The 22,145-nt window shown below is 31.1% G+C and overlaps 1 protein-coding gene across 1 annotated transcript in view; it reads right to left on the bottom strand.

The window, feature by feature from the left end:
• Positions 1-244: 244 nt before the first annotated feature.
• LOC148312562 (uncharacterized) overlaps positions 245-22,145 on the bottom strand; it is a 141,119-nt gene continuing 119,218 nt past the window's right edge. The window contains exons 6-7 of the mRNA XM_088277258.1: positions 8,475-8,558; positions 245-1,946 (exon numbers count right to left, since the gene is read on the bottom strand). Of these exons, the coding sequence (XP_088133384.1) occupies positions 1,789-1,946; positions 8,475-8,558 (242 nt within the window). The 3' untranslated portion in view covers positions 245-1,788. The remainder of the gene's footprint in view (positions 1,947-8,474; positions 8,559-22,145) is intronic.

Below are 22,145 nucleotides of genomic sequence, written 5' to 3'. Positions count from 1 at the left end.
ACTTGAAGAAATTACCGTGGAACTAGCATTAACGGGCGTTGTGATAGCCGAAACATTGTAAGTGTTGACAATCACAGTTGACTTATGTGTGTTATTTTATATCCATTGGAGTTGTTTGCCAACAATCTTTATCTCCAAGGACAAGTATGGTAGATATTAAAAAATGTTTAGAAATAAAAGACAGTATTTATTTGATTATATTTATTTCTTTTTGACATATTTTTATAAAGTCAAAGTCGTAAAATGTAAATATAATTCAGCGAATTACTTTCTATTTTATTAATAATAAAGATAAATATGTATATTTACAATCTTAAACGTAATAAGTATTTAATTAACTTAGATAATATTATATTAACCAGTAAGAACCTTGAAATGCTTATTAGCATTTTTATTTTGGACGGATTTATAAGGTCTTATACTGTATAATAATAATAAAAATAATTATTTTTAAAAATATAAAACACTCGTAATATTTATTCAACATTTTAAAGCTATTTAAATATAATTTGTATTTACAAACAGGAAATATAAAACAAATAGACTTGGCACTTCTCATCACGTTTCTTCATTTTATCTGCAATTTCACTATGTACAATTTCAAATATTCATAGTACGTTGGTAACAAAAACAAATAAAAACAACTCCACAATTATATGCTCACAGATATTTTGTATGCATTTCAAACATCACTTGAATTTATTACCATTTTTAAAGTACGTTTTTTGCAATATCATACCCATTCACATAAACTCTATGGACATAGAAAACCTTTTTAACAGTCAAGATAGTTTTTATGATTTTTTTGTTATCTTTTCATTATTCAAATAAAATACTACTTTCCTAGCTATAACTACTCAAATGCAAGTGGTAAAAGCTAGAAAACTTATTAATATTTTATGTTATCAAACCCAAGATAATATTTTTAAAAGATGATACTTAAATCCTCTTATTATATATTTATGTCACAAATATAATACAGAGGTTTGTACAATATTTTGTAATTTACAATCTTCGAGTTTTATTTTAGTAAAATGTAGCAATAAAAATTATTGAACTTGAAAAGCGAAAAGGCTTGAAACGACAGCTATGCAAAGGTATTTCTTTTTATTCGTTGTGATTTTTTTCATAAAATATCGTAGTTTCAGCATAATTTTGATAATCGTTGGCCATTTTATCACCATAAGGTGATCAAATCGGTAAATTAATGAGTCGGGTTATGGTACCGTGTTTTGTGTCGCGGAATTTGAAATAGAGTCTCTAGGTTCAAGCCCACTCTACCGCAACGATTCCTATTTTTATAACAGGTTTCTTAGACCTGCAGAAATAGTAGAAAATTTAAATTTTTCTGGCTAAAATAAAAAAAAAAATTATAAAAATCGTTTGGTTGATGAGTGGAATGTGTTTTAAATCGCCTTTAAACTCTTTCCAAGCCATATCACTTTTCTTTCATAAAAAAAAACTTTTTAGATCAACAACCGTACATATTTTGCACTAAAATCTGAATTAATTTCAGTTTATTGAAAAATAATTAATTTTGTAGAATTTCCTAATCTTGAATGTTAAAAATGCAAAATTTTGTATTTTTTTATAAACAATGCAACCTTAATTTTATTTTTTTTATGTTATTTTATTTCATAAGTCCTGTGTTTTTAGTACTCTCCATTAGCGTTCAAATAATAAATAATTTTCTTATCTAGAGACCTGCGTAACACACAAAATTCTCATATCACAAAGTACGTATATATAATTCTGCATTGATGTTTTCTGTAGATTTATTGTTTTTGGTTACTCCGTAGCGCCTCTCGAGTCATCCTCAGTTCCTGATTCGCTAAAAGGTCCTTTGGGAGGTTTCATGATGCAAGACGTACACAGTCCAGGACTGTGGTCTGGATTGGAAGCGAGGAAGACCTTTCCACAACGAACGCATTCTTCTTGAGGATCACCTGAAACAATGAAAAAAAAGTTATTAATTTTCAACGTTATATTTCAAATACACATAAATTCTCAGTGTGTCTATATTATTTAGATACATGAGCATGTTACACCCTTTTCAAGGATAACTTAAAACAATGTGAAAAGAATAGCTGGTATAAATGGGATCGAAAAAAATTTGGATGTTTCCTTGCACGTGAAATCAATCGGGATTTTTTTCTGAATAATTCAATTTAAACGTCATTAAAATTGAATCATTTAGCAAGAGTAAGATGGTGAATGTTATACAATGTATAAATTAATAACTTAAATCAGACAATGTCAAGCAATTAGTCTCAAAATACCTACACCATATTGCAATTACAAAAAGTTTCTCAAGTATATTTAAATTTACGACTTATGTATTTATAGAATAACCCTGCAAACCTAATTTTCTTAATTATGTTCATAGAATTGAATCCACTAAAGCAAAAAACCTCATTTCATAAATTTAAAAAACTTAATTCAGAAAATATCTCTTATAAATAACACAAAATATTTTTTTATCATTCTTAAAATACACTCATATTTTTCTTAATTATTTTCATTTTATAATTTTTAACTGGCCTCCAAATAAATAATGTTCTAGTACTCCAAATACTAAATTCCAAATTGGAAAAGATTCACCGAATTTTTTCAAATGATAAAGGTTTTATTAAATTAAACGTAATATTAAAAATATGCAATACCAGTTTCAAATGCTTAGGCAATATCACATTTTAGATACAATGTTATGACTCTTATTAGTAAGGTATTATTATTAGCACCAAACCCTCTGAATAAGGAACACAAAATGCGAATAAAATTGATTATAATCACGTTAGGATCTTTTTTATAAATTAGTCAATAGGGTTCAATTTGTCATCATGTATTTAACGTGTATTTTTTGTTACAGACATCGGTTGAATAGGGAATCATTAAAAAATAAAGTCCCTCGCCGCGGTCGTCCTTAATGCAAGTTAAATTGGTCTTCTTTATACCTCGAATCCTTGTTCGAGCCGCAGGCTACTACAGGAGACAGTAAAGGACCCTAACATAATCTATTCAAAGCCAACACAATGTGGCCTAGATTGATTTTGTCTAATAAGCACTTTGCATTTTTATATAGGTACATCACGTAATCGTCCTTAAACGTTTCTGACTCGATTATTTTGTCGTTAATATTGTTTTCAGAGTAATTTTGACGTGATTTTATTGCCATCATCTAATAAACAGCCGGTATTTTAATTTTACCGGTATATATATATGGAAGTTTTGGTGGTTTGTTTACGAAAATAAATATAATATTTTCCTCATTAAAACGAACCGTTTAAATATAAACAAAGTAACATGTAACAAAAATAGAAAAATGATGTAAAATTAAATGATGTAGTAAATAAGCTGTACACAGCATTCTGTTGCTGTGGCTCAGTCGGGTTGAATGAAAATATAAAAAAGCACACATTTTTAATTCGTTGAATTTAACAACGTTTGTGGGTAGACAATATTTAAGCAGCTTTCAAAAAGCACGCTGTCCGTCATGAGCAATGAATATTTTTTCGTGCATTGCTGTTATTAAACGTTCAAGAGATGGCACTGCCATTGGGGTAGAAAAAGCTGTTTTTCAACAACAACAAAAACATGTTTTTACCAGTCAAGGGTATGTTATAACTAAATTACAAAGGAATTGGTAAATAACGTTAAGAGAATTAAGATTTACAATGTTTACATTTTTATTTATGTGGATACCCTTGTATACATCTTTTTTTAAATATAAGATTAACCATAAAAATTCAATGTTCAAAATTCTGTTTTTTGACCTTGGTAATGTATTGTAAGGTCCAATGACAGGGTACATATCACATGTGTTTTATTTTTTGTATTGTACATTAGTAGTAAATTATACTTAATACTAAATGCCATTTTTAGGAAATGGAGAAAAACGGTTAGTTTGTTTCTGGGTTTGAAGAATCATTCACCGCTTTTTCGTTTGTTAATTGATGTAAAGATAAGAAGAGAAAAAAATATGAACAAGATTACCAAAGAACTCTACCACCGTGCTTAGTGTTTGCGTTCTAATAAACGTTAAATTGAATCATAGGATTTCTTTACGACCGATACAAAGCCCTGTGTGGTTCGAAGAAATGAGACTTTCCAAAAAATGCGGCCTTTAAAGCGCGCCGCGATCTCAATTTCATAGCGGACCGGTAAAAAATGTGTGGTTTTTGTCGTTATTTTATGTCGCCGACCCAAACAGTCCTTGATTATTATACAGACTCCGATATAGCTCCCAGACATCCATCGCGATCCATGGACCAAACAGAGTAGGCAAACCTTTTCTTAAATTAAAAATATATTAACCAACGTTGAAATTTATTTAATTCATCTAACAATTTCTAATTTTTCTATATCAGTTATCCACATAGACAAAAATGTCAACATGTTAGATAAAACTAACTTAGTTTATAAAATAAAAATTAACATTGTTTTTAACCACTTTTATTTTGGTGCTTTTCTCCGACTGGTTTCGACAAGTAGTATGTAGTATTCAGGAATAGATATCTACTAAACGGTTGAAGAAAAGTGCCAAAAATAAAAGTTTTTGATAACAAAGTTTTACTTTTGATTTATAAAATGGGCCACAAAGAATTTGCACATATATTTATTTTTAATTTTAGAAGTGTGGTTGTCAATTACGGGTATAATGGTGACTATTGCACAAGTGTATAGTGATCACTTAACCAGCCTATGACAGGTCATAAGCCCTGTAAATTCCAAGACATCCATATTCTTTTTCATCTATGTTGAGATGTCGAAAATCCCAAAAAAATCTTGTTTTGCATAAAGTCATTATCATTACTATTTTTGTATAAATAAAATATTTCGAAATTTTAATGTTAGGCCATCTCTGCAAATGTGTTGATACCATTAAGGTTATCTAGCCAACGCCTGCTGAGTCGGTAAGCTATTGTTGATACCACTTCTTCAATAAAATCAGACGACCCGGGGAGACTGATATGGTACGAACCGTTCTTACAAAGGAGCTGCATATGTTGTACATGACCCGATATAATAACGCTATGCCCAGTGATCTAGTACCTACTGTTTATCGACTATTAATTTTAAATCGAAATTTACCCGAGTACTTAAATACTATATTCCTAGAAAATAACTGCTGTAAATTTAAGCACTGTGATCAATATACATCGATCCAGACCTCGTAAAATGAGTTGAGTGAACCGGTTGGAAGCTTTTGAGATGTGGATGCATTGAAAAATGCTTCGGATGCCCTGGACAGACATAGTCAGCAACGCAAAAGTTCTCCAAATAACCAAAGGAAATAAGGAAATTATATCAAATATTAAAACCCAAGTGCACTATTAAGGACTTGTGCTTAAGAGAAAAGTACAAGCTACTAGAACTGATCATCGAAGGTAAGATCAGGGGTAGAAGAAGTGTCGGAGGAAGGCGTATTTCCTGGCTCCACAATACACACGAGTATTTCGGACTACCCAAAATAGGGACACATTGATAACACTGCCAAAAAACGACTTATTTAGAATAATACAATTGAAACAGAAATGTAAGCATTTGAAATATTCAAAATTTTATATCATTCAGAGTAATTTTCGATTTGATTTGAAATTTTACAATGTTGCAATCGTATCCGCGCGTTTTTATAACCGTGACTGGTGGTGTTTTTACCTGAGATGGATAAAAACACATTTTTTATCACAGTGGCAGTGCCATCTGTTTAACGTAAAACCAACAAACATACACGAAATATTGACAATTACTCATAACGGTCGGCATGCTACTTGACAGCTGATGTCATTAAGCACATTCAGTCTCTTCGATTGCATTGTCGTTTCATAGATTTTTGTTATTTCCAATGCCTTTTCAGCTTTGTGAAATAACATGTTAGGAATGTGCACTTTCTATTTCTTTATTTCCATTTAATTGGACTGAGCCACATCAACACGTGTTTGGAACGGTCACTTATCACGTTTTCTTAGACGTTAATTTGATTTGCTTTAAGTACCGAACTAAAATTAAAGATATCAAAAAAATAACAGCAAAAATCAAATTATTTATTTAGTTTTACCACTTTTTTATATTGGAAGTTTGAATTGAGGTAATATACAGAAGGCAATGTTGTTTTAAATTGTTTTAATTACTATTTGAAACTTTTAAATCACCAATTCTATATCTAAACTACTACCATTCATAGGTGTTGGATATATCATATTCCAAATGAAATACACTGCTAATGAATAGGAGGAATAATTTCAGTTTAATTAAAAATATGACCATTCTTAAGTGTGAAACGAGTTTGATTGAGATTGCCGTTCAAATAGCCTCCCCAAATCTTAAATTGCTTTCTTCGGAATCCGATGAGACGAATTTTGTCTATTGTCCCATCAAGTGGATGTTATCATCATTAGTTTGATGTCCTGCGGGGAACAATTTCGGGACCCTTTTGGGAATCAACTGAATCGGTTTACCCCGAAAAAATTATAATCGTATAATCGGCTTTATAGTTCCGAAGGATTATTTAAAAATGGCGTTACTATCATATAAAAAAGGCGCATAATGAACACGTCGTTAGATCCTTAACATGTTTAATATTATTTTTAAAAAATTAAAATTGCTCACATATTAACTGCATAATATTAAAATTTATGTTTTTAAGATCTACTGTCGACATTAGATGATTCACTTTCAGCTATTTTTTTAATCGTTACATAAATTCAAAACATTTTGGGTGTGTTCAAATACTTTTTCACAAATCTGGGTCTACCTCTAGCGAGTGTTTTTGCCTAGAATTTTCACTAATGAATTACATGAAATTATAGTAACTTTAAACATAAAGAGTAAATCCACTCACAAGTAGGCATAGGCTATGAAACTTATAATGTTGAAGCCTGAGTAGGGACATGACAAACGGTGTTGCATAAGCCATAACTAGATTTCAGAGTCACTTGGACGTTAGGTAATTAAAAAAAAAAGCTCTACTTCTAAATCTACTAAGGAGCTATTTTTACATTTGTGAATAAGTATTTAGAATTTTGATACAATACATTAAATGGTCAAATTAAAAGCTGCATTAAATGATCCGGCTAAGATATTGCATTTATCCAAGTAAAAGGGTCTCTGATAAATAAAAGCTTTCTTAAGATATTTCTGTAAAAACCTTTTTTAGAATAAGTAAATGTAACTGTTTCTTTTTTTCAATTGTTCAGCATCTTTTTCTGTTTCGGGTTCGTGTATTTTTTTAATAAAACACTTAACATGGGGTCTCGAATTTATCTACCAATTTATTTCTATCGTGGAAAATAAGTGTTTTAAAAATGTACTTTCATTATGATAAAACATAAATAAATTCATTCATCAATCTCAAATCTCTGTTACAATTAAGCATTAAAATCTTGATGTTATGGATTAAAGAAAATATCCCAAGACGCTTAAAGACCAAAAAACACAAATGTCAAAATCGTGCCGAAAAACCTTTTTTGAGCCAAATTTTCACGTCTTACGTGCAAATTCAATTCATTCATCGTTTGATCTTGAAAATTTCAATTACGATTTGTAAATGAAATAATCGTTTCCCGGAATCGGTCTTAATTTGAAAATCCAATAAAAAATGCCTCAACGATTGTATTCGGTGCCCTAGCGACAATTTTTAGTACAATTCGATATGGTGTATTTCACCGATGTCTAAATCTTAAAATCCCATCTATCCGAGGAAATGAAATTAAATCTGTATTTATCTCAATAGGTAATTTTAATGACTGAATTGAAATTTAATGTAAGTCAAAGTTTTTTATCGATTTAATTATAATTAATACCGGCTTTAATCGATCTTCCATTACGAAAAAAACGTTAGGTACAACAAATTGCAGAAAACCATATACTTAATACTGAATTTTATGAATGCTAAAATGCAACATTTTGAGTGTGTCCAAATACTTGTTCACAAAATCTGGATTATCTCCAATTACAGGAGTTATTTTCATATTATTTTTTGACATCTCATCAAAGATGAAGAAGAATATGAAAGTCTGGACATTTACGGGGCTGACGACCGTCATAGGCTGGTTTAAGTGATCACTTTACACACGTGTAACATTCACCAATTCTACCCATTATTGACAACCACACTACTCAAATTCTTGGAAGTTCTTTATTAAGCAGAAACTCTTATCTAAGAGCTAATAAAAAAGCTTCTTTACATCTCACCAATAGATGTCTCTAGTGAAGTTCTAGTGATTCAAGAACAAGGTTTCTAAATTGGTTCATATATATAGAACTTCCAAGAATTTGAGTAGTGTGGTTGTCAATAATTGGTAGAATTGGTGAATGTTACACGTGTGTAAAGTGATCACTTAAACCAGCCTATGACGGTCGTCAGCCCCGTAAATGCCCAGACTTCCATATTCTTCTTCATCTTTGATGAGATGTCAAAAAATAAAATGCTAAAATGAATGAAGCTTTACGTAATGTAACCAAATATGACGTACCTTCGTGAGTTTTCATGTGTGCCCTTAAATTGCAGGCGAGGGCAAATTTCTTGTTGCAAAGTTCGCAGGCATGTGGCTTGTCACCTGAAACAATAAAAAAATATATAATTAATTTAATGATATTACTACTGACACATAAACCTTATGGTGCAAAGGTCACTGAATCAAAATGATGCAATGTTGATTGGATAACTTATTTTTTAAAGGCAAGGTGATCAGACCTGCGCTTAAGGTACCAGAGTAATATCTAATAAATAATTTAGTACAAAAACTCATATGAATTTTGACCCCCCTGGAAATTGAACCTAGGACCTTCTGCATGTGCTAATCATAACACTTTGGAGCCAGACAACTAATAATCCTATTTTTGACGTCTCAACATATATGAAGAAGAAAATGGAGGTCTGGGTATTTACAAGGCTCATAACCTAAACATGTAATCATAAGTTCATAAACCTATATGTTCATAAATTATATAAAGCACTTGAGTCATCTTGTCGTCTAGGATGGGTGGCCTTTTTTATGTATGAGATATACGTAAGTATAAAAATGCAACCAATATTGCTGTAGGTTTTCGCACCCATATTAATTTTTTCTCACTGCAGCAAAACGAAAGCGAGGTTCGAAAGTGGAATAGGAGCATCTCGAAGAATAGCGCAATAAGTAAACTTCTATGGATTAGCCAGACACAATCGTTGCAGCAGAATCAAAAGAATCCGCGAATCGTGATCTGGGAAGGCTGCCATATAAATTTCATAAATCTATTATGCCCTGGTAGCGATGCGACCACCGCACTGTGGACCCTCGGCTCCGTGCAAGGTACGACACCCGATTATGTTTATTTTACCCATAATATTACTTCTGTTGCCGATATTTTTGCTTTGTTTCGTCACGCCGCGAACAATGAGACCATCGTGTGGCGAGGACTTCGCTCGCAATGGAAATATCATCCTACGGAAGATTGTCTTCGCCTTGGACAATGCTAGGAAGTGGGATTACAAATTGTTCTCTTTTGATCCAAATACAACCTGTATCTTTAGTATCGGTGAGATAACAGAATATGCATGAATATTTATAAGTTACTATTAAATTTATTACTAATATTATTCCATTTCCGCTGGAGTAGATCTCATTGAGCTTCGATGCTAGAGTATAAACAAACGAAAAATCTACATGTTAACATAAGATTCAACAGCGTTACCGTTACAAAATCGATTGAAAGAGAAACAAATGTAAATTTGCTATTCAAAATTAAGTTTGTGAGAAGACCGGGAGCGCAGAATATTAAAAAGGTACTACGACTCTACCCACGTAACTAACATACACAAAAAGCAGCAGGTATATAAAACAATCTGAAAACATAAACTGTATTTAATTAATTAACTAACTAGCTAAGCATAAAGCCGTTTAAGAACAGGGGTAAGAAGAGAGAATAGGACGCCACACCACTCTATCATTAAAAAATTATATTCGCCTCTTTCACATTCATAAATCTCCTCATACATGTCCACCGATTATTCTATTATTCGACTCCTGACTTTTGGAAAACTTAATCCAGCCAAGTTTTCCTTGGTCCTTCTATGCTTCTATTACTAACCAAATTCGCCTTAAAAAAAATTATACTATTCCTAGTTCACTCATTCGATTCATTTACCTAAACCATCTCAACAAATCTTTCTTAATTTTATGCATAATGCTTTATTAACTTAATTCACAATTTTTGCAAAAATACAGATTAAACTATTGTTTTTAGTTACAAAATGGAAGATAAAAGTTCTTCATCTTAATATATAAGACATTCAATAAAACGTATATGACGCAATTGAAATCAAAAAAGTATTTAATTTTAACATAATAAATACCACTATTTCTTAAAATTTATTTACATATTTCGATGTGTTCCGCATCATTTTAAAACACCGCATGTTGTTTGAAAATGATGCGCAATACAGATTCTTAGAAAAATTTGTATTTACAAAGTGAAACTTAAATTAAAAATGAATAGAAGTTACCACAAAGTGTCTGCCGAATCAATTAATGAAATCATTGACATTAATTTCATTATTTACAAAACCTAGAAAAAGTTAAAAATATTTATAAAATATGTGTTCAGCGCATCCTTCTTTGTTTTATTTTTTTATAAGACGAGTATTGCATACAGTACCAGGAATGTATAAACGGGTTGAAGTATCTTTCGATCACAATTCGCCTTTGCCAAGATGAATGTGTTTAGTCTGCCCTTTGGACAGATTTGGTTTGGCCACGGCCGACGCATTGTTCCAACGGTACACCGGAGACATCCATCAGCAGATGTGGGCTGTATGTATTGCCAAATAATGTGCATACATAGTCTTGCTACCCAATTTCAAATTCTAACCACAATCGATGAAACGCCAGTCTTTTATGATGTTTTATAGGTATACGGGTTTTTCTTCTAAATTATTACTTAGAAAATAATTCTCTAACCTTATGAAATACAACCAAAGATTGGTATTTGAAACATTTGAAATAAACAAAACATGTAAAAGTTTTTTACTTGATTTTTTTATTTTTTTTATTGAGATTGAAGATTGTCTATTGTCGACTTTAGATGACTCAATTCAGCCATTTTCAAAATAGTAAGATGAATTATCAGCATTTTGAGTTCATTTGTGTCGAAATAATTGTTTACAAATCTTGGTTTTTCCATTTAGAAGATATTTTTACATTTGTTAACAAGCATTTAAATACACTCAAAATGTTGTGAAATAAATAACTGATCAAATTATAAGCTGCATAAAATTAAAAATCATGTTTTCAGGCATTTCTCAAGTATATGAAATAATTCGTTTAATATCTTACATACATCCAAATAAAAGGGTCTCTGGTAAATAAAAGCAATTCCAACCAAAGATAGCTCTACTGAACTCTCACGTACAGCGTCATGTGATTAATGATATTTGTAGGTGTTTTTTAAAAATCCAAAAATTTAAGTAAAATGGTGAGTGAATGTTGCACGTATGTAAAGTGATCACTTAACCAGCCTTTGACAGGTAATATGCTCTTTAAATACATACTCAGACTTCCATATTCTTCATCTTCATGTTAAGATGTCAAAATAGTAACAAATATATTAATTTTTAATGGGGTTTCTTTATAAAATACTAATAATAAGTTCGGATATAGAGCTTTTGTGGATGCACAAAACAATCATTTAAACGTCGATAAAAATACAGCTTTAATTATGCGCACGGAATCGTTTAACATTGGTAGCTAACGGAATGAAAGTAAAAGAAACAGTTAATTTAACTGATTGAGGTTTAATTAAGAAATCGTACTTCGAATGAATGAGACGCTGTAATGAATACAGCATTCTATGTTCGGGAGCCATAAAGAAGATGAGATAGGGATGGTAATGGGAAGACCCATTGAAGGAACATCTAACCTTCACAACATCCTGTACATCTCGTGTAATCCTAACTCTCTACTACTTTACATACCTATTTCGTGTAAAATACATCCAGGTTAGAAAACATCCAATAATTGCCGGTGAATTTATTTCAATTACAATCATTAAATTAATCATCCTAGAGAATACAGAAGCTTAATTAATGATTGCAATTTATTTATCTTAATTTAATATGAAGTATATGTGTAAACATTTAAAATAAATAAAAAACTGTTTTAACTATATGTTAGTCCCTGTAGTAATCTCTGAGCTAAAATTACTGATGTTTTCTTTGAAAGGTTAACAATTACATGAGTGTTTGTATTTTTAATTTGCACAAGATTCTTTTAAAAAAAATTGCCTCACACATAACCAACCGAATGATGACGAACTTGACATGACCATAGACATGTATCCACACTTAAAAAACCGCAATAAATATTATTATTATTTATTATTTATTATATAAATAAAATTGAGTGTTATTTTAAGGTTAAGTAACTTCATTGGCAGTAAGATAATGCTGCGTGATTCATCACGAAGAAGAAAAAAAACAGTATTTTATGAAAATATGACACAGTGCAGAGAAATAGCAATTTTGAGATTGAGAACTTTTTTCATTTGCATAAATCTTTAACGTTATTTTTGTCATTAGGAATCCATCAAAACGTTCCACACGATTGAAGCATGTTACTATAATTAGTGATTACAACGAAATGAAACATATGGACACCTCATTGTATAACCATATCCCTTGCTTAGACGTAGTATGATTTTCGCTGTATACAATTCTCGGAGTTAATAGCACTCATCTCTTACTTTCTAAGATGTTTTGTTTAATCTAATAGCTTCATGGATACAAACGTTCCAAAAACAATTATTGACTAATGACAAAAATTAAATTAACGCCAGGAAAAAAGTACTTCAATTATCTAAGACACTTACGATATATATGCCCGCTGTCTGCTTGATGTATGTAGTCATTATTGTTGCTATGTATCATATATTTGCACAAGTCAGAGAAAACTTTTCATCGTGACGTGGACTCCGCCCACCCAGAGTCCTGGAGGTAATTACAGATGTAATCGCAGTGCAGCAACTACTCGAGACTTAAAACTAAAATCGGAGCACTCATTTGTTTCATCAGTTCTAAATTGAAAGCATTTACAGAAGGCTGGAGATACTTATCTTAATAATTTAGTTGGTACATACTGTTCGCTACCTGATATACCATACAAAAAATAACAAATACATGATATTTTAATACGAAATTTTAACGTAACACAAAGCTTTCTTATATTGGAACTGAAGTCAAAAAAAGTTTCATGTTTAAATATTACATTTTTTTAAAAGAGAGTGAATAGATATTGGATAAGTATTTTACTTTTATATGTTGGTTTCGTATTTTTTCATGGCACAACCATGAAACTATTAAGGTTTATTATATTTTTAACCAACTAAAGCTCTTCTTTAGACTCCTATTTGAACCCAGGTAATGCATATCAATCCTTGTATATAAAGGCAGGGATATCAATCCTACGCCACAAATTATACGATCTGGACACTCAGATTATAAATGAATATATTTGATGAAATACAGATGACTTAAGTGAAGGAAATTATGTGATAATAATAAAAAAGGAAAAGGAAAATAGAATAAAATTGTTGAGCTTGGTCACTACTAAGTAAATCGAAATTTTGATTTTTTGTGAAGGCATTTTCATAATTACAATTCAAAATAATAATTATTTTAAGTTTCCGTAAAAAAACTGTATCGTATAAAATCAATATACTACTGCATCGTATCGTGTATCGATGCAGTAGTATATTGATTTTGATATTATAATTTCACTCTCAATCAAATTAAAATAAAACCGCAGCTAAGTGAAAAAAGCCTTCTTACATGAACAACAATTGGCTAATGACGTCTTACGAGTAAATAATTACTAATGTGAAATATCAACTCACAATGGGAACCTCTAAACGCGAAGATGATAAATATTATCGAAGAATAGTTGCGGTTATCTTAATTGGATATAAATACTGAGCTGAGACGATCCGATATTTACTACTGCAATAATAACTTCAGGCCCGAGTACCTACAAGTCCGGTCGCAGTCACTGCTTTTGCCATACTTTACTCTGCGCTAGAACACTATTGATAAAGTCCCTCGGACTACAATTGGCCCCATACGTTCTTGTAGAACCCTTGGATTTGCATTGAGATTGCTAATGAGAAACGAAATTATTCGCATTCTGCGGCTCCTGAAGAGACCTGATATAGGTACTGTGAATCGGGAATCCTTATATATAGGTTAACTTACGTCTGCAATGTTGTCCCTTGAATTTTTAATGAGATTACACGTCCGCTTATTTTCTTACGTACATTCAATTTCAACTTAGTATCGCTTGCCAAAACAAACGAATCGCATTTTTACTTCTGCCTTGCATTATAGACTCCAAAACTGCCTCCTATATATTTAGATTCCTTGCTTACATAATTTTTTGCTGATCATTTTTTGCAAGCACAAGATAACAATGTTTTTGTGAAATTAACGATCAGTTTAATTCAGATCCACGCGATGTGCCATTGGGTGAGGATAGTGGTTAAAATAATTATGTTATATTTATAATTTTTGAGCAACGTTTAAATATTTTTGTAATTATAAATATTTTATTTTGTAACAAATTTTACATTTATTTTGAATTAATTTCAAGATATTACTTGTAAATAAAAAATTTAATAAAAAAGGTAAATAATAACAAAAAATACTTAGAATCAATCGATTATACCTGTATTATAATTATAATATTTTTAATTTAATTTGGAAATGAAAATCATCCATGTTTATTAACCCCCTTAGAAATCGAACACGGGACTTCCAATACGGAAGCCAAACGTGCTTAAAACTACTCAAAAAGGTGGATATTAACATAACTATGTAAATAGATACATATAATAAATATATTCCGCAAAAATGCCTGCATATAAATTCCTCTGTAAAATTACAGCACTCTATTGGTTGTAATTTCGCTGTAAACACAATCGAAATTCCTGGATAATTGACAGCGGATAATTATTTGGTGCATACGCGGCATTAAGCGTGATTTTAATAATCCATTCACCGCAGAGCTTTGCCCTTGAATGAAAGTTCCCGGGAGCTTTGGTGGAAGGTTGCTGCGTAACTTAGTAATTACAAGGCGTATCGTCGAGAACCAATTGCTGCCTCGCGCCAGACCCGAGTTACACTTGCCCGATGAAGGGGCGCTGAAGCTTTTTTTCATTTTATTTTATGTTTTAAAAACGTGATCTTAAAAATGTGTTTTATTTTATATGTATATGCGTGTGTGAAGTAGTGTTGTAATTAACACGTGTTTTACAGTAATGATATCATAGATTCATTAGAAATACTACATTTTAAATAATGAAAATGAATGCCTCAATACGGGTTGTGCAATATAAGTAAATAACCAACACACAGCATCTCTGCAGGGGTAGGCAGATATAATAGAACCACAATATTCTATGTTTGCAAACAATTTTAGCTTTTTCTACATTCATGTATCTCCTCGTACATAACCGCCGATTATTCCGACTCTTGATTTGACCACTTTCAAGTATTTGAAATACTTGATCATGTCAACTATAAATGCTTATTTTCCTAAGTAATCATTTGAGTTTTCAAAAATTCATCATAGTACTTTTCAAGTACCATATATGTACATATCTGCATTTAATTATAAATTATTTTAAAATTATAATAATAAACATAATTTTTATTCCAGTCTGAGTAAGTGATGGATGCAATACTTTGTCTACAACTATAGCATTATATAATAAAATTAAAATAATGTTGCTATTTAAAAAAAAAATATATTAACCAATATTCCCTTCGTAGGAGAAGTTGAATGATTTATTACAATAAATAATAATGATTTCATCCTATTATTTATTGTTTATCTGTTTAAAACCTGCAGTTGTGAGAAAAAAATATTTTAAAAATATTGTTTGAACGTTTCTGCACTGCGCAGAAAAAAAGCAGTGCATCCAAATACACGAGATTGCCACGGGGCCGGGGTGGACCAATACCCACATCACGTAGTCGTATAATAAAATGGTCAGTAGCGAGTAGGGACCCCACTGCACCGCTACCGGCCCCTAATTATACCAGGTCCGTCTCTGTGCAAAGTACCAGCCCACTGCCTAATAACAATAATTTCTAGGAAAAATAATATTACACTGGTAAGACCGTCGTCCGAACCAGCTAACCGTACTTGCCACTACGCTCGGTGATCTTCGTGCATTAAAACCGTATTAAAAAATGTTACGTTGATTCGTTTTGTTTTTGTACTTGTACCCTCGGTGTCCTGGGGGGCTCATTGATCTCAATACTGCACCAAGATGAAAATTGCGGAGAGCAAACTGGTAATTTTGAGAATTCCTGCAAGTATTATCGCTGGAATGTATTTTTTTTGCATTTCAGGGAACTTGGAGGATACAAAGTTATATTTTGCGTAGGTACCTACCCAATGAAAAATACGTCAATTCCTTTTCAAGGTAGGTACCTAACTACCTACATTAAATTTATTCGCGTTTTGGCCCTCAATCCATATAAAATATATCCGACTGCCTACTCTAGTTTATATAAATTTAGTATGAAAGTTAGTCTGCATATTGCAAATAATAATATTTAGATTTTTAATACTAGCTTAAAGCAGTTGTCGCTATTTTTTCGTCAAATTTGAGATTTTAAAGAATGATTATTCAATTTCTAAATAAACTATTTTTTTTAAATGTACGTTAATTACACTTTTACCCATTACTTTAACATTATGCAATTTTCCACAATAATTATCCTTTTTTTAGTTTTTTCAACTAAAATTTTAAAATCCTAAGAGTGGCGAAATATTTGTATTCTTACCACGATACATGCCCGCTCAAAAGAGCCTTGTACCCATATCACAAAGATATTAAACCGACCACAACAAACCATTCGAAATGATAATGATATAGTAAAGCATGATCATGCCTCTTTATACTCTTGTGTATGGGCTCCTTTACATAATGCTGGATGAGTTGACAGATTCTGATTTTTTCATCAACTACTGGTCACTCCATCTCATTGCTTAATACCCGCGTCGGTATTTTGAACCATTTCTACATCTCCTGAAAGCTTTTATAATTATTAATACCGGTTGGAAATATATGAGCTTCGTAATAAAGGTTTTTAATTTTATTTTTTAAACACGCTCAAATTGATGTGCAAGATAATTTGCAATTATAAATGAGAGTGCGTTTTGGGGTTTAATTTTTGCCTGCAGTGTGTAACATTTTTAAGGATTTTTTTTTGGTTCAGGTTGTTGTGAAATCGTTATTATTTCCATTCCTTAAAAATTAATTGTACTTTGAATATAAGTATTTTTATTAAATTCTGTTTTAGAAACGAAATTAAATTATGTTTTAGCTTAAAATAACACTTTTACAATATTGCACTGTACATTTGAAGTTTTTACTTATATTTATTTATTGGTGGAACTGCATTTTATTCAATTAAATAAAAACTACATAGTGTTTCTATTTGACCATTGACCGAGTTTCTTTGCTACCGACATCATCAAGCCTGATGATTTCGCTTTAGGTAATATCCGGTCACTGGACAAATAAAATAAAAGTAAAAAAAAATACACAGTTGTTTGTTATATTCAATACTTATTTTACAGTACTTATTTTGTATTTAATATGTATGTAATATATTTAACACTCATTTTGTATCAATTTATATAGTTAAATTATTCTATCGAAATATATTAAATTTTCATAAAATTTCATTTAGGATGTTTTGAATCTACGAAAGGTACTCGTTTTGTATAAATAAAAATAAGTTATTATTTCACAATGTAAATTATTTGGTAAATATTGACTTTTTTATGACGTATTATTATTTATACGAAACACATTAATTGTGATTGCCGGATACACTAAATTCTCAAATTTGTCTTATATCCCTTAATTGTGTTCTCATGTTGGAATATAATAAATCTTTGTATGTATATCTTGAATAACATGTTACGAGTATGTAGCTTTTATATTTAATTTCCTACGACTTCAGAGCCAAGCGAACACCGTGTTATTATTAATCCAGATTAACCAAATAATTATAGATAATATCGAATATTTTTAACCAAAAAGCTACCGAGATTGACTTGGGACATAGGAAACTGCCGGTTATCAGGAGTTGCTTCCATTGGACGTAATTTTACCCGCGCAGTAGCCGTTTCAGGGGAGTATGGTATATCATTAGACATTCATTATTGCTTCACTTATGGGAGATGTGATGCAGTGGCGTAGATCAAAACAACGTCAAATCAAATAAAACGATAACATTAATTAACTTGGTAAGTGATTAATACATAAAATATATTTTGTTGTTTAAATAGGGATATTTTCTCATAATATTACTTCAATGGTGTTCAAAAAACAAATAACTAAATCAACATTGCGTTATTTCCCTCTAAAGCTTTAATCTAAGCTTTGATTGTTCTCATATTTATTGATTTTTTTATTAATCAGACATTGAAAGCAAAAAATCACTTTCTCACAAAAAAAGCATTTTCGATTTTTCATTAATTATGGGAAATACTATGAAACTTCATAATAAATCGCTATCTTCCAGAGCTTACAGCAAAACAAATTGATAATGTTTAGTGTTTTTACTAACCACGAAGTGCGAATATGGAAATATATAGTTTCCATAAATACGAGTATATATGAATATTTTTTGGTTAAAAAGAATAAATACAGTTTCAAAAATATTGTATTTGATTGAAAAATATTGCAAGAAACTTAAAAATCAAAGTAAATTTAAAACCGTTAAAACAAATAGATTTAAAACATAATTTTTCCTATTTGTTACGATTTATTTATCAACCAGGTATCCCTATTCTAGAGTAACATAAAAAATCCCTAACTCCAAAAGAATTAGTAGGTAAATCGTACCGCCTTTGACACCTCGACGCGGAGTATGCAACTTCTCAAACGAGATGTCCAGAGATAGGGGAGGATGTACCGCCCCCTTGTCTCTCCCCCAACCGCGCGCCTCCCCGACAGTGCAGACCAGGGCAAACAAATTGCCGATCGCCGCCACTGATTAGTTGGAGGCTCGTGAAAGAATTTTTCATAACCTGATAATATGGTTCGAGAAAATGAGATTTACTTTTTTTACATTTTGCCAACAGTATTATATTTACTCTCATATATATATATAATATATACACATATCGCCGATGCTTTTATAAAATCACCCATGGGTCATATTTTCATTAAAATTTCAACAAAGTAAAATTTAAAAAAAATATTAAACATTTTTAAATCTTACTATTTTTTATTTCTAAAATGTAAAGAAATTTTAAAATTGAATTTTATTTTGCATTAGCGGTATCCGGCCACGCGTTGATGTGACTCTCAGTTTAGTTAAACACCCAAAAAATACACGCGTATTCGAATGCCCTATTCTAACGAAATTTCTAAGCAATCAGTGATTAACTTCAGGAATATTGTGGTTTTGAACAATCAACATTTTTATTACATTAATCATAAAATATTTTAAATTACACTGTCTTTATTAATTTAATCATTGTTTGAGTACCGAGTTTGATTCCAAACCAGTGGGTTCAAATTAAATATGGATGATTTTAACTCTCCTATTTATTTAACGAAGCGTGAGACTGATCTTACAATAAACCAAGATAACAAGAGCGTCAATAAATAAATTCAGTGACCTATGCACCATTGGGTGCGAACAAAGGTTAGAAGATAATTAACGAGAAAAACTACAATCAAATAATCATTTATTTGATTTTTGATTAAATGATTACATTTTCATTTAAGAAATAATATGTAATTAAAATTATTTGTAATAAAGATGGGTATTATCTTTATCTACTCGATTTCTACAGGATCTATAAATCCATATATCCTCACTAACTAATGAATATGAAGATATGATTTTATTATATTCCCGAAGGTATACTTCCCTCGGATAATGGATCAGTATCCGCCGTTCTTTTGTAGCCGGAGGTATTAATTACTGAAGTAAATATTCAACCAGCATCTCTTGTCCATGGGCTCCGTTTATGATTATTTAGAGCCATAAACTTAAATAAGGAAGATACGTTAAATCTCCTTGTCATAATTAGTAATATTATTGAAAAAAACAATAAACATAAACATATCAATACTTGAGTATACCTCAAAAATTACTTATTGTTATTAAATATTGTAATAAATATCAATTCAAATAAAAATAAATTCATTTACATCTCACCATAGATGAATAAAAATATGGAAGTCTGCGCATTTACAGGGCATAAGACCATCATAGGCTTGGTTAAGTGATCAGTACATACGTGTAACATTAACCAATTCTACCCATGATTGACAACCACACCACAAACATTTTAGGAACTCCTAGATATATTGATCAAACTCTTGACACAGTAGGTACGTGGTAGTTTACAACAGCCATCTATGTTGGAAAAGGGATAGTTTTCATTTAGCAGAGACTTTTTTTTGTATGCAAGGTCCGAATTCTGGATTAAATTCACATAACCCCTGTAAATTCCCAGACTTCCATATTTTGTCAATGTAAAGATGTCAAACAAATGTAAAAAGTAACTCCTAACCGGAGATAATCTAGATATGAGAAAAAGTATTTGGACACACTCGAAATGTTGTATATGAATATCATATTTTTAAAGGTATTTTATCACTGAAATACTATAATTACGCCTTTGTGTTTACTGAGATTTAACATGCTACAGTTAAATTCAGTTTACTTTTCTATCCACACTACATTTCAGTCTACTTTTCTTTGCACACCACATTCCAAAACACTGTTTCGCCCGTGGGTATTTTGTTTTCGGAAGCATTTAATTGGCTATTACCTGTGACTACTTTAATTTTCACACTTCAAGATGGCAATGATTTATTTAGATGAATCTCAAACACGTTCGTGTTATCTATGGATTTGTCGAATACTCTTAAAAGGAACTCATAAATTTTAAACTAGCCTTTTTCGTTGGCAATAAAATTAGCCGTTAATAATTATTGAAATTTCTTCGTGGGCTGCACTCAATTTTACATATATATTCATTCATTCGCTTCAAATCAATTTCAACCGTCTTTATCCAACCTCGTCTGTGTATTTAAATTCTAATGATTGATCGTGTTAAACGATTCGTACTAATGAAAAAAAAACCTATGTTAGTTTCGATTACCACACCGAACTAGTTTTTATGACAGTAATAATGATTATCCAATGTCGATTTCTCGATTCATATTCTGTTTGACGTCATATTTTTATTTATTGGCTTTTAATGATAAAAATTATTGTCATTTAAATACTTTTGTTTGCTTAAATTTTAGATTTTTTTTACAAATATATATTTATTCAACGTTATAATTATGATTTTTGGTAACGAAATATTGCTTTTAGGGAGAGGACTATTTTGGCTGAATAATTTTCATCGATTTGTTAGTTATTCCGCGAACGGCGGCTGATAATTACACACCATAAAATTAAATGCAAATGTCCATAACTAACGACCATCGCGTCGATGAATTATTGGTTGTTACGAATTCAATACGCGTTTATCCAAATCCCCATTTTATGGTGCAATTAAAAAGAAGGGTTTGATATAAATTGAATATACACAATAAACGACTCCCGGATTACCGGTTACGCTACTAATTGCGACAACCGTCATTGACACGTTCGATTCAATTCAAAGATCAAAACACAAGAAGTCCGATTTTATGGGTGTATAACGACGGTCTAATAACGCCCCCCGAGAAATGGAAGCTCTCGCGCGGATACCTGTACCCTGTGCTGTCCGAGGTGTGTAATCATGCTCAATTATTAAACATATGTATGTCTCGAGTCTTACCTACTATCATTACAAGCATCGTCTCGGTCCAGTCCGGTCCGTATATTTACCAGATCATAGACAGAGCCCGAATTTTTCGTGTCCACAATATAGAACAAAATGAATGATTAGTATGTAGGTGTACTCCTAAATCGAAAATATCCTACAATTTCGAGTCTATGTTTTTTTCTAAGAGGCCAAAATGCGTCGGTCGCTTCCGTAAAAGTGAGGCAAGCATCAGCTCTCATTAATTATTCATATTATGATTACACATGATTGGGTCGGTAAAGTAAATTAAATCTTCAGATGGGAATAGATAAA

This window comes from Brachycentrus maculatus, unplaced genomic scaffold, assembly GCF_059751285.1.
Source record: "Brachycentrus maculatus isolate JH-2025_06_01 unplaced genomic scaffold, ASM5975128v1 h1tg000039l, whole genome shotgun sequence".
Taxonomy (NCBI): Eukaryota; Metazoa; Arthropoda; class Insecta; order Trichoptera; family Brachycentridae; genus Brachycentrus; species Brachycentrus maculatus.
Note: the sequence above shows the minus strand (reverse complement) of the source record. Positions and strands in the feature narration are given on the sequence as shown.